Source organism: Chenopodium quinoa, unplaced genomic scaffold, assembly GCF_001683475.1.
Source record: "Chenopodium quinoa cultivar QQ74 unplaced genomic scaffold, ASM168347v1, whole genome shotgun sequence".
Taxonomy (NCBI): Eukaryota; Viridiplantae; Streptophyta; class Magnoliopsida; order Caryophyllales; family Amaranthaceae; genus Chenopodium; species Chenopodium quinoa.
The window spans coordinates 443329-458356 of record NW_018743918.1 but is presented as its reverse complement, the minus strand read 5'-3'; the positions used below and the strand labels follow the sequence as shown (position 1 = coordinate 458356).

Here is a 15028-nt window from a genome sequence, read left to right as displayed (position 1 = left end):
GGATGGGGTGGCTGGAGTGGTGGCAGGTTGGTGGCTTAGGGAAATGTGTAAATATCTAAAATCATTTAAATGCAAAAAAAAAAAAACCTAAAGTTAATTATTTAGAAAAAAAAATATTTAGTTAAAATTTATCATTAATGTTATAGTTGACTTAATATAAAAAATTTAAGTTTTCGAATCATAATAAATTTTTTCGCAATCCACCACTGAGAAAAATAAAAAAGATGGTGTTATCAAATAGAATTTTCCAAAAAAAATATTAGTTTTAGATTAACTAAAAAATTAAGAAAAAAAATCTTTGAAACTAAAACTATATTCTCCTCTTTTTTCAGCAAAAAAAAAAAAAAAAAGGTTAATTATCTATTATAAGTGCATTAAGAAAATTTATCATATCTAATAATAAAATTATCACCTCTTTAAGTTCAGTAGTTTTTTCAATCCTATATAAACTCGTCTAATATCTCACCCAAATAAACGTAAAACTTTTTGCTGGCAAAGATGCATGCATGTTTTAGAATTTGAATACCTTGGAATTCTTGAATGTGATGAACGATGATCATAATTAAGAAAGTTAGTCATAACTTATAAGTGTTAATTTTTCTAGGATATTAATTTTATAAGGGGCGGATTTAATCTTGCGACTTATTAACTGGCATGATTAACAATTTATTTAAAAAGGGTAATGGAAGCCTAGAAGACCATACGTTTCATCGTGTACACAATTTGAAAAACAATTTGGTTAAACAACTACCTAGCTTTACATTTTATTTTCTTCTATTGGTATTTAAGAATCGACTTGTTTTGTTGTTTAGTCTCCTAGCCCGTGCAATGCATGGGTTATTTATAGAATTATAGATATACAATGCACGGGTTGTTTATTTGTATACAATATAAATTTTTATTCTATAATATGTTTAATAAAAGAGAAGAAGGGGTGAAAATTGAATATAATTTTAGAAGATATTAGGTTGGGGAAAGTGAACCAAACAACATTCATACATGTATTGAATTAAAGCTAGTGTTTCTTAAAATGAGAAAGGGATAAAAAAAGGTTAAATGAGGTTATAAATGACATTTGTGAAAAAAAATAAGTTCAGATGTGGCAGGATGAGAATGATGATTTGTAATTTTAAATACTAAGTATATATATTTACAAAATATTCATATGTAAACTTTAATTGTATATGAATTTAAAAATAGTAATATGATTATAAAATAAGGGGAAAAGGGAGAAGATTAGAGAAAGATGTAGATGGTAATTGTATTGTCTATATTCATCCATTTCATGACCATCTATATATATACAAGATGTGAACATTGTAACTTATATGGACAATGAAGATTCCATTCATGAGAGGGTTAATGTGGACTAATGACAAAGGAGGGTTACAAGGATGCTATTAATACCATACTTAAGGTAGTCATAAAAGAGATAATTACAAGCTATAATGGGCATACATTATTATTTTGTAACACTCCCCCTTGGATGCCCATTATCTAAGAGAGATTTAATGCGCTTATACGCTGCCTCATTAAAAACCTTCCAGGAAAAACCCAGTGGGAAAAAACCATAGATAAGGGAAAAAGAGTGCAGCGCAGAATTACTCCCCCTCATTATTATATCACTGAAGATCTTTGAGACGGCGCAATCCAATACGATAAACTAACTTTTTAAATGTTGCGGTCGGAAGAGCCTTAGTGAATAAGTCTGCTAAATTTTCACTTGAACAAATCTGCAATACTTTTATATCTCCATTCTTCTGAAGATCATGAGTGAAGAAAAATTTGGGTAAGATGTACTTTGTTCTGTCACCTTTGATGTATCCTTCCTTAAGTTGAGCAATACAAGCTGCATTATCCTCATATAAAGTTGTCGGTGCCTCTTTCCCAGATGATAAACCACAAACTTCTTTTATATGTTGAACAACCGACCTTAACCATACACATTCACGACTAGCCTCGTGATTTGCTAAAATCTCATAATGATTGGAAGAAGTAGCGGCAATGGTTTGTTTTATGGAATGCCAAGAAATGGCAGTACCACCATATGTGAACACATATCCAGTTTGTGATCGACCATTATGAGGATCAGATAAATAACCTGCATCTGCAAAACCAATCAAATTTTCTTTGGACAACTTTGGGAAAAATAAACCTATATCCCCTTCGTACCTTGAAGATAACGAAGTAAATGTTTGATCCCATTCCAATGCCTCCGAGTTGGACATGAACTAAACCTTGCTAATAAATTAACTGAAAATGATATGTCGGGTCGTGTATGACTTGCAAGGTACATTAGTGCTCCAATTGTAATAAGATATGGTACTTCAGGACCAAGAATTTCTTCATCATTTTCCTGAGGTCGGAATGGATCTTTCTCTACTTCAAGTAATCGTACAATCATAGGGCTGCTCAATGGATGTGTTGTATCCATAGAAAATCTTTTAAGAACCTTTTCTATGTATGTTGATTGATGCACAAGGATTCCATTCTCTAGGTGCTCTATTTGAAAACCCGAGCAGAATTTTGTCTTTCCAAGATCTTTCATTTCGAACTCTTTCTTTAAATAATTGACAGTCACTGAAATCTCTTCAGGAGTTCCTGCTCTATTTGTAACCCCGAGCAGAATTTTGTCTTTCCAAGATCTTTCATTTCGAACTCTTTCTTTAAATAATTGACAGTCACTGAAATCTCTTCAGGAGTTCCAATGATATTCAAATCATCAACATACACCGCAATTATGACAAATCCTGATCCAAATTTCTTTATAAAATACATGGACTGATAGGATCATTCTTATAACCTTATATTAAAAAATATTCACTTATATGGTTATACCACATACGCCCAGATTGTTTCAATCTATAAAGAGATTTGTTCAATTTAATACAAAATGTTTCTCGAGAACTAGATTTTGCTGCTTCTGGCAGCTTGAATCCTTCTAAAGCTTCATGTAAATGTCATTATCTAGTGGGCCATATAAATAAGTTGTGACTACATCCATCAAACGTAAGTCAAGTCCTTCTCTTATTGCTAGACTAATCAGAAATCTAAAAGTAGTTGCATCCACCACAGAAGAATATGTCTCTTCATAATCAATACCAGGTCTTTGTGAGAATCCTTATGCAACTAAGCGTGCCTTATATCTTACAACTTCACCCTTTTCATTTCTCTTTTGCACAAAGACCCATTTATATCCCACTAGCTTTACACCTTTAGGTGTACGGACTACAGGTCAGAATACTTCTCTTTTTCTAAGAGATTTTAATTCTGCTTTAATTGCTTCTTTCATTTTGTCCAATCATTTCTTTGTCTACATTCTTCAATGAATTTTGGTTCATGATCCTCATTATTATACATAACATCTAATGCTACATTGCATGCAAAAACAGCATCGACGTCGATTCGATTTCGGTTCCATGTAATTCCAGACGTGATATAATTTGTTGAAATTTCTTCATTATCAGGACCTGAATTTCTTCTTGTATCATGTCTGAAGTCTCTTCTGGAGATCCTTCGGAAATTGTTTCTTCAATTTGACCATCATCAATCAATGCTCCTTTTCTTTTTCGGGGATTCTTATCTTTGTATTCTATTGGTCTTCCACGTTTCTGACGTGGTTTAGACTCATTAGAGAATTTATTTTGTCCTTCCGGGACACTAATTTTAAATGGAGCATTTACAGTTGGAATATGTGACTTGGTCACTCTTTTTGGGTCAGCAAACGAGTCTGACAATTGATTTGCTAAACTTTGTAAATGAATTATCTTTTGAACTTCCAGTTAACATTCTTTAGTTCTAGGATCAAGATAAGATAATGATAATTCATTCCATTTAATTTCTTTTTCCAGCTCTCTCTTTTCTCCCCCTAATGTTGGGAAAAGTGACTCGTTAAAATGACAATATGCAAAACGAGCCGTAAATAAATCCCTTGTTGTAGGCTCAAGATATTTAATTATTGACGGGGATTCAAACCCAACATATATTACCAACCTAATTTGAGGACCCATCTTAGAGCGTGTGGTGGAGCTATTGGAACATAAACCGCACATCCAAAAATTCTTAGATAGGAAATATTTGGTTCCTGACCATAAACCAATTGTAATGGGGAGAACTTATGATAACTTGTTGGTCTAATGCGAATTAGTGCTGCTGCATGTAATATAGCATGTCCCCAAGCAGAAATTAGGAGATTGGATTTCATAAGCAATGGTCTAGCAATTAACTGAATACGTTTAATTAATTGACTCTGCCAGACCGTTTTGTGTATGAACATGAGCTACAGGATGTTCAACATTTATCCCAATGGATATGCAATAATCATTGAAAGCTTGAGATGTAAATTCTCTAGCATTATCAAGCCAAATAGTCTTAATAGGAGTATCTGGAAAATGTGCCCGTAACTTAATCAATTGGGCAAGTAATCTCGCAAACGCCAGGTTACGAGTTGATAACAAAGACACATGTGACCATCTAGTAAATGCATCAATTAAAACCATAAAATATCTAAATGGTCCACATGGGGGATGTATGATCCCACAAATATCTCCTTGTATACGTTCTAGAAAACTAATTGATTCAAAATTAATTTTAGCTGGTGATGGGAGAATTATTAACTTGCCTTCTGAGCAAGCAGCACATGAAAAATTATTATGTCTATCTGCTGGCTCTTCAAAGAATGTCCACATGAATTCGTAATTATTTTTCGCATCATTATTGAACCGAGATGGCCTAACCGGTCATGCCAAACAACAAAATTATCAGTAAACTTCTGGTTTAATATAGCATGAGCGTCAATAGCATTGATTTTTGTGTAGTACAAACCACTGGAGAATGTAGGTAATTTCTCCAAAACATGTTTTAAGCCTTGATTTGTATTTATGATTTGAAGGAATTCGTTATTATCTTCATTGATTGTCTCAATATGATAACCATTGTTGCGAAAATCCTTAAAACTTAATAAATTTCTTTGAGACAATGGGGAGTATAAAGCATCAATTATTTTAATTTCATTTCCCCAAGGCAATATTATAGTGGCTCTTCCGGAGCCCTCAATGATATTTGTACTATCCGATATGGTACTCACAGTAATCCTTTTCATCATCAAATGAGAGAAATATTTTTTATTTTTAAGTATTGTATGAGTAGTTGCACTGTCAGCAAGACATAATTCTTCACCATTCAGAGCAAATTGTACTTGAGTAATATCCATGTTCTTCATGAAATAAAATATATGTCAAAATATTAAGCATAAAAATAAATATGATAAAATAAATAAATCAATAAAAACACTCAAATAATTCATAAATTCATAAAGCAAAAGCCCTTATTACAACCATACAAATTAACATAAGTAAATAATTAGATAAAGTCTAATACTTAAAGTTGGCACAAAATAATATAAATTTAATTATTCCCTTCCGGAGCATTGAAGAAATCAACAACTTCTAAATGAGTTGTACTGCCAAAATCAAAATTATTCCCTTCTGGGGAAGTAAGGAAATTAGCAACATCGAAATGATTTGCATTGCCAAAATCAAAATCACCCAAGAACAAGGTTTGCCTCAACTTTCTTTCCTTTCTTCATTGATTCTTGATAAATTTCAACAAGATGCTTTGGAGTTCTACAAACCCGAGACCAATGACCTTTTCCTCCACAACGGTAACATATATTGATCTCATTTTTTTCTTTATCATCCCTACGTTCCCACTTTTGGTGGGAATGTGAATTTGTGTAATGACCTCCACGACCTCTACCATATCCATTAAAACCATGCCCACGACCGCGACCACGCCATTGGCCACGACCGCGACCACGACCTCTACCTCGACCACTACTGCTGGAATGGTCTCTGTTTTTAGTTTCTTTCCCGTTATGGGTTGTCACATTCGCTTCAGGGAATGGAGTAGAGCCAGTAGGAGGTGATTCATGATTTTTCATTAACAGCTCGTTATTTTGTTCAGCCACAAGAAGACAAGATATTAATTCAGAATATTTTTTAAAACCTTTTTCTCTATATTGTGTCTGCATGACAATATTATTTGCATGGAAAGTGGAGTATGTCTTTTCAAGCATTTCTGCATCAGTAATATTTTCTCCACATAATTTTAAATGAGAATTTATTTTAAACATAGCTGAGTTATATTCACTAACAGATTTAAAATCTTGCAATCTCAAATTCAGCCATTCATAACGAGCTCTAGGGAGTATCACTGTTTTTTGGTGGTCATACCTTTCCTTTAGATTACTCCAAAGGATTTGTGGGTCTTTCATAGTTAAATATTCATTTTTGAGCCCTTCATGGAGGTGATGGCGAAGGAAAATCATGGCTTTAGCCTTATCTTGAGGTATTGCCTCATTAGCCTCCTTAATGGTTTCACTAAGGCCTTTATCATCTAGGTGTATTTCAGCATCTAACACCCATGATAAATAATTCTTTCCGATAATATCAAGGGCCACAAATTCAAGCTTGGCAAGGTTCGACATTTTCACTATACAAAATAACAATACAAGATTAAATAGCATACAATAAACATATAGTACATAAAAACAATAATAATACTGTTAATGATTTAATCACATATGAAACGGATATCATGAGTTATACTACTAAAATGTCTCGTAAAATATGTTAAGAAGCAAAATTAATATCATCATGATATGATATCTAATAATCATCAACTAACATAATTTGGAAGCATATAAGGTGAAGGTGAAAAATTCTATGAAAGTGGACGCATATACTAACATCATGATATAATCATAAACTAAGAACTTTAGTATGTCAGAACCGCATATAATCATAAAGTAACATCATGATATAGAACAATTCCTAACATCAATATTTGATACGTGTTAACTAATGTTATAAAATGAATACCTTTGGACTTTTTTTTCTTGGCTAGTATACTTACGGAGTAATCAATGTAATAGTTTCGTTTGGAGTATGGTGCTGATAAAGTATTATAAAATAAGGGGAAAAGGGAGAAGATTAGAGAGAGATGTAGATGGTAATTGTATTGTCTATATTCATCCATTTCATGACCATATATATATATATACAAGATGTGAACATTGTAACTTATATGAACAATTAAGAGTCCATTAATGAGAGGGTTAATGTGGACTAATGACAAAGGAGGGTTACAAGGATGCTATTAAGACCATACTTAAGGTAGTCATAAAAGAGATAATTACTAGCTATAATGGGCAATGATGTGTCTATTTTATAAAGTGTTTTACCCCCGTCCCTTGGTCATAATAAGTAGTGTTTTTTGCTCTTTACAGCCACTTTTATTACTAATTGGTGTTTAATAATGTTTTCGTAGATTTGGTTGACTTTTGCAGGGATTTCAACTTTTGGAGCATTTTCCCGATTTATTATAGAGCAATTATGAGCATTAGAGAAGCACGACCAGATATTATAGCCCAGGGCCGGTTAGAGCCATCACACCGGTGATTAAGGGCTTGGTATATGTGATACCGGGGCATTTGGACCAAGTATTCAAAACCCGAAGAGGAAATCCAAATTGGCCCGAAGAATTGGACCCCAATCGTAGTCTAAATATTGGCCCAAGAGAGTCGCCCGTCCAAAGAGCCTAGCGCCTGGAGGCGCGCCTAGCCGGGCGAGGGAAGCAAGGCTGGCGCCCGAACCCGTGCCCGGCGGGGCGCGAGAAATGTACGTGAGAGGAAAAAGGCGCGCCCGATTGGGCGGTGCCTCGCTCGATCGAGCACGTGTTATTGTTAGGAGTTAATTATTCGACGTTTAAGTTTGTTTTAGTTTAGGATTCTTGCGGAGTATAAATACTTCTCCGTAAAACGAGTTTAATACTCTTCTTTCCTCTCTCTTAGTTATTTTTTAGATTTTCTCTCTCTACTTAGCTTTTAGATTAGTTTTCTCTCTCATACACATTGTTCTTAACATGATTCTTAATTCCAGATTTATTTTGGTAACGATTTCTCTTCTCTTAATCTTAGTTGTTTATATTATTCTTATGGTCATGTCTTGCTTTATTACTTTTATTAGTTTAGTTTTTATTATGTGTGAGTAGTTTTATTTCTAGGGTTTATGGGGATCCATAAATAATATGAATGGGTAATTTATTGTTGTTATCAATGCTAGATTAATTTCCTATTGATTGATTTAATGCTCTATGACTAGATTTGCGCAGATCTTTTATGCATGAGTTTAACAATATTGATTCGAGATTCGACAGATGAGAATTAATTTTTAGGTCTAGTTTCAATATGCAGGTTAATTTATAAATGGTTGAGTCGAGATTCGAAAGATGAGATTTAACACTGGTAAATTAATTGTGTGATTGTAATACGTAGCGAAATCCCTTTATGATCTGATTAATGTATGCATTGATGATTGATTATCATGTTTTATCCTGGAATATTATTTATTAGTGAACCTATGCCCTAGATCCTTTTATATATTGTTTTCTCCTTATTCTTAATCTCCGTAGTTTAGTTTATTATCCAAATTTACATATTGGTCACTTTATAATTTAGATTACTTTAATTAATTAGGAATAGAAAGACTCGTTTCTCTGTGGATTCGACCCTACTTCCCTATCTACATTAGTTAGAGGATTTAGGAATTAATTTTGATTAGGGGATACGACTTTACCCTGTCAAAATTTGGCGTTGTTGCCGGGGAAACGGTTTTATTTTTAATTTTGATTATTTTTGTAGTCTAGGTTATTTCTTTTTGTCTCAGAGAACGTTAGTTCTTTGAGGCAAGTCTCATATTTGCTTTAGTTTTTTTGTTTATACCCAGGTGTTCCAGATTAGGGTACGTCCCATTTGATCCTGAGATTGAACGATCCTTCCATATATAGAAGAATTTTTACAAGCAAATTCTGGCGGATTCTGGTGATAATAATAATCACCGAGATCCTCCAGCTGGTTCTAGCGATTCAGAGGTATCATCAGATCTAGAATCGGAGATCACGGCTCCAAAGAAGCTTAGTGATTACTCACAACCAAAGCTTACAGATTTTCCACATCTCACTCCCACTCCGGCTCTTGATGGGATACATTTTGATATTGAACCTCAATTTATAACGATGATAGAGAGGAAGCAATTTAGTGGAGCTAAGGGTGAAGACCCAAATCTTCACATTGCATACTATTGTCAGTATTTTAATACCATCAGGAAAGTCGGGGTCACACAAGACCAAATCAGGGTCTTGTAACTAGAAAAGCCAAATTATGGTTTAATGGTTTAAATAGAACTGCACTTCGTATAACTGACTGGGAAACTCTTGTTTTGAATTTTTAACAAGTATTATCCTACAGAGAGAACAGTCGTACTACGGAGTGCAATTCAGAACTTTGCCCAAGAAGCCGATGAAACTTTATACGAGGCTTGGGAGAGGTTCAAGGACCTACAAAGAGAATGCTTCCACCATAATCTGGCACAATGCCAATTAATCCAGGCCTTTTACAATGGCATTGGAAATTCATCTAGAATAATTTTAGTTTCTGCAGCTAGTGGGAGGTTTATGAATCTTAATGTTGATGATGCAGGTCAGGTTATTGAAGATATGGCGATACATAATTCCCAATATGGGAATCCTAGAGGCTTTGCTAACAAGGGGAAGCATAATGTTGACTCCGTATCCTTTTTGCAAGCTCAATTAACCTCTATCTGCCCGAAATTAGATAATCTTAGCACTGCTAATGTAGCTAATGTTTCTGCAATAAATAATAATGCTAATGAGGCTTTCTGTGAAAATTGTGGAATTTTAGGTCATTGAGAACAAGATTGCAGGAGTTTTGTAAAGCAAGTTAATGCCTTTCAAGCTTACAGGCAGAATAACCCATACTCCAACACCTACAATCCTGGGTACCGGAATCATCCGTACCTTTCCTACCGGAGTACTAATGTTCAAAATCAACCACCACAAGAACCACAGACGCCACAACAACAACAGCAGAAATATTACCATCCCAATGCTGGCCAGAAGAACCAACCACAATAACACTCCTCATCTTCCGACCCTGCTTTGGTAGAAATTAGAGCGATGATGGTTAATATGTAGAAGCACATGGAGAGTAGAGATGCACAAATTGATTCAATTCTAGCACATAATAAAATTGTAGATAATCAAATTGCGCAACTTTCCGCTACTCTACAAGCCCGCCAATAGGGAGCTCTGCTAGCACAGCCAACCATGCCTACGGATCAAGCCTATTAAATTACTCTATGGAGTGGTTAAAACTATGAAGGGCCCCCTTTGCCCAGATTTGATGAACCTGTTTTAATAAATCATGCTAATCTTGATTCCGTTAAACTAGACAATGTAGCTAATAGCCCTACAGGGCTAAAGCATAGTACTAATATATCTTATTCTACATTGCTTGGTACGACCCCAGAGAAGGTGGCAACTCTAGATAAGAGCAATAATGCTCCAAAGCCAGTTATCAAACTTCCATTCCCCAATCGTCACTTGAAGACAAACTTGGACAAGCATTTTGGTAAGTTTCTGGAGATGGTAAAAGATCTAAAGGTAACAGTTCCCTTCACTGAATTAATCACACAAATTCCTGCATATGCAAAATTTATGAAAGAAATATTGACAAGAAAAAGGTCTATTAATGAGGTAGAGACATTAGCTTTCACTGCAGAGTGTAGTGCCATACTTTAAGATAAATCTCAACCTTAATTAAAAGATCCGGGTAGCTTTTCTATCCCTTGTCATATAGGCAATCTAATGATTGATAATGCATTGTGTGATTTGGGTGCTAGCGTTAGTGTTATGCCATTATCTGTGTGTTCCAAGTTAAATATGGGTAAATTAAAAGCTACTAATATTACTCTACAAATGGCCGACCGTTCATTCAAATACCCCTTAGGTGTTTTAGAGGATGTTCCCGTTAGAGTAGGTAAATTTTATATACCTGTTGATTTTGTTGTTCTTGATATGGCAGAGGATATGCAAACCCCAATCATTTTGGGTAGACCATTCCTTAACACTGCAGGAGCAATTATAGATGTGAGAATTGGTAAATTAACACTATCAGTAGGGGACGGTTAAATTATTTTTAATCTAAATAATACCCCTAAAAGCCCCATGACAGAGGAGAAGTGCTTTAGTGTTAATGTGGTTCATAATTATTCTAACAAGCCCCAAGCTCTTGAAAAAGAGCCCTTGGAGGCGGTATCTTGTGTTGCATCCCTTTCAGATGAGATAGACAAATGGCAGAAGGAAGTTGATGCAATAGAAAGAGCCCTCTACACTGTCGGTCTTGGTTCTGAGGACGAAAAGGTGGAATTAATTAAGCAAGTTGTGGAAATTGAGCCTACGGTCAGTGTTCCGCCAGATCGAGTTGCAAGTGCTAAATGTAGTAACAGTTTGAAGCAACCCTCGATCAAAGAGGGATCTTTAGTGCGTAGCATTGAAGAACCCCGAATCCAAGTCAAGGAGGATCCACCAGACAAAGTGAATTGACGTCCCACAGGGTATGTCAGGAAGCCGCGTCGTGGCCTAATCACCGCTCGACCGGGTGAGAAACCACCCGACCAAGCATTTGGCCAAGGGTCCTAGTTATTGTTCTTGGTAAGAAGGTCGTGCGGGACCTCAATAAACCAGCGCTTTGCGGGAGACAACCCGTATTTTAATGCTTTTTAGACTAGTATCTCTTTCTTTTTCTTATGAGAGGAGAGACGAGGGAATTTAACGGGTTTTATGAGTGTTTATACAGGTTTGAAAGAAAAGAGTTAGCCAAAATTTGAAGAAAAGAAGAAAATAAGAAAATCGTCCAATTAACCTCGGGCCCGATCAGGCGAAGCCCGCCCGACTGGGCGCGAGAGCAAGGGTTGAAAAAGTTCAATTTTCGCCCGACCGGGCGCGAGATTTGACGTATACGAACATATTTTTCCGCCCGATCAGGCGAATGCTGCCCGACCGGGCGCAAAATTCGAAGAAAAATCGGGCATTAGATCGCCCGATCGGACGCAGCACGCCCGACCGGGCGCGAGAGCATGGCAGAAAAATATTCAAATCCCCCGATCGGGCGAACGCCAGCCCGACCGGGCGCGACACACATCCGGGGTTAATTCCCTTTCTTTTTCTTCTTTCTACTTTCTTCTTTCTTTTCTCATTCTTATTCTCTTTCCTCTATAACTTTCTCTCTCTAAAACCATACAACCTCTACCTTCTCTCTAAGTTTTCTTCTCCATTTCTCACCCAAATCCAAATATATTTACATATTCTTAATCATCTCTTCATCCTCAAAAATCTTATATAGAAAATTATCAAAATCCATTCAAATTATTTTTCATAGCCATTTTATACTATGGCTTCAAAGAGGGCTCGATCTATTTTCGGTAGGAGTTCTAGCTCGAGGGAGAAGTATGATCCAGATTTACAACTCTCATACTGGCCAACGATCCGTATTGCTAGCCAGGAGCAAAATAAGCGGCTAGAACACGGGCGCAAGGTAATTCCTTCACGATGGTTACACCGCCCTACTTTAGAAACTTATGGTTTGTATGATTTTGTGAAACGATTTTTAAACGACATAGGAATGAGAAAATTCGTTGATATGCATTATCCTACATACCGTGAATTAACTTGTGAATTCTTATCTTCTTTGAAAGTTGTAAATAGTAGAAATGGACCAAATTTATTTTTTAGGTTGAACAATAGAAATATTAGTTTAACTTATGTGGAATTTTGTAAATTGTTTGAATTAAATTCTGAATTATCATACCAATGGCATGCTGAATATAAAATGGGTGACATTTATTATGCTCTGACTGGTTTGCCTACCCCTGACCCCCAACATGCTATTTCAAACCTATTCATAACCGTATCCCAAAAATCTGGCAAAGATTTGCTGGTTTGTGTTTTCTAGTTAGGAACGAGCCCCAAGACGCCGAAACCAACGAACCAGCTGTTATAGGACACTATGTGTTTGGGTTTGGGAAACTGAACATGGGTAGGTACATTATCCACCATTTGAGCAGACATGTCACAGCCAGTATCCACCATTCGTATAGGAGGCCTTATCACTAGAATAGCAGTGAAAAAGGCCGGTTTTGTTGAGGGTGGACCCCACCAACTAACCAACTGTGGTCTAAATACTTATATGACTGCTAGGTATTTTGAGGAGTTGGGGTTGGTACAACTGGACAGTGATCAGACACCCCACTGGTGTATTAGGACTGGGACCGAGCAGCCTTTGTCCATCTTTCCCCTACCTAGTCCTGACTTGACCGCCTTTCCCCCCGGGCAACCATCCTACACGTATGAACTTTTAGTTGCCAACTCTAGGGGGAAAGCACCACCAGTACCACCACCAGTTCCACCACCCCGGCCTCAGCCCGAGGTGGCATTTTCTCCACCTCGCATGTCTCACTCCGTCCCCCATCTCGACTCTGGCACAGTTTGGGACCTTCAGAGTATAGTTTAGGCTTTAGGACGTATTGAGCATTCTCACACTAACCTTAGGAGGATGGTAGGCTCCATAGACCAGAGGTTAGGGTACCTGGAGAAGAACCAGGGTAGAGCTCTCTACCCTATGTACGATGATTATGCTCGTCGAGGAAACATTCCCGACGATGCTATTTACCCTGACTGGTTTCAGCCTCCACCCCAGGGATACGATAGGGATCCCACTGCCCATGGCATTTATACTGACTATTCTGCCTTCCATGGGTACGGCCAGGACATTCCTTTCGGGGGATCGGCGGGGGGGGGGGGAGTTTTCATGCTGACTATTTTGGTGGTAGCTCTTCTAGTGCAGGTGGTGCAGGTGGCAGTGGAGGTGCAGGGTTCGGCTCCATGGATGAGGATGATCAGGACTAGCTATGCTGGGCTAGTTCCCGAGCCAATGAGGACATTGTCTGATTCTGGCTTGGGGGAGATTTTGGATTTGATATCTTTCTTTTTCTCTTTTCTTTTATTTTTGGTGTGTTTTCTTAGTTTAGTTTTATTGCTTTCTAGGTTAGTTTTATTGCTTTCTTATATATGAAAAAGATACAAAAAAAATTGAAAAATAAAAAAAATGCAAAAAATACGTTCCAATGAATTATAAATCATGCATGCTTCCCTGTGCCCCTTACATGAGAAAATTTGTTTTAATTATTGGTATATGATGATAAATATTGTGGATTAGTTGATCATGATTTGATGTTTGATTGTCTTGAAACCTTAACATGAGTCAATTTTGCCAACTACTTGTGAATATAGTGCTTGACTAGTTGATTTGGTTAGGAATGTGTGTTAGTTCCTGGTATGTCAATGAATTTGAGTATTGATTTGCGACTATAAGTAGTGTTTGTATGACTCATTATTATGCACATTGTGGAGGACGAAGGCGTTCATTCTTTTAGGTAGCCTCCAGATGATTGTAGATACATTTGGTCCCTTCTTGCTACCCATGTTGTTGCCTTGACCTTTTTGTTGGTTATTAGCCACATTAAAAGCCTACTTTGCCCCATTGGTTACTAGTCCCAAGCTTGGCTTGGGGGAGCTATTAGTGAGTGAGGTGAGGGAGTTTGTAGTGTGCTTATTATTTGCACAATTTGGGTGGGTTTTGAGAAGTTATTTTATTCTTGATCATGTTTATTTTTGATGAGTTTGAAAGTTATATCTTCTTGAAAAAATTAAAGCATGATGTTATGAAAAAAAAAAGAGAAGTTCAAGAAAAAGAAAAAAAGTGAAAAAAAAATAAGTGAACTTCAAAAGAAAAAAAAACAAAGAGAAAAAAATGTCCAATATTCAAATGTTCTAGTTGGAGGTTGATCAAAAGAAAAAAATTGAGCTTCAATGAAAAATTCAAGTTTGGAAATAAAGTTGTTTATTCACTCTAATTCTTTATTATTATATCTTATGAGTGAAATTGTAAGTATTGGGATTGTTTATTATAATTGAAATATATTTGGTTGATGTTAGAGTTGGTTATGTAGGAGATGTTGATCAATTTTTTTTTTATCTTGGGTTTTACTAGGATTTTCTCCCTTAAGCATAGCTTTTCTCTCACTTTTTCCCAAATGATTCCTATCCTTGA

The 15028-nt window shown here is 36.2% G+C and overlaps 1 protein-coding gene across 1 annotated transcript; it reads right to left on the bottom strand.

Annotated features, from left to right (window-relative positions):
* Positions 1–5542: 5542 nt before the first annotated feature.
* On the bottom strand, positions 5543–6487 carry LOC110687062. Its single transcript, XM_021863689.1, has one exon. It carries the CDS (start codon positions 6485–6487, stop codon positions 5543–5545), a length of 945 nt encoding a protein of 314 aa, XP_021719381.1.
* Between the last annotated feature and the right edge of the window lie 8541 nt (positions 6488–15028).

Coding starts and splice junctions, on each gene's coding strand:
- LOC110687062 (XM_021863689.1), bottom strand. CDS start 6,487: ATGTCGAACCTTGCCAAGCTTGAATTTGTGGCCCTTGATATTATCGGA.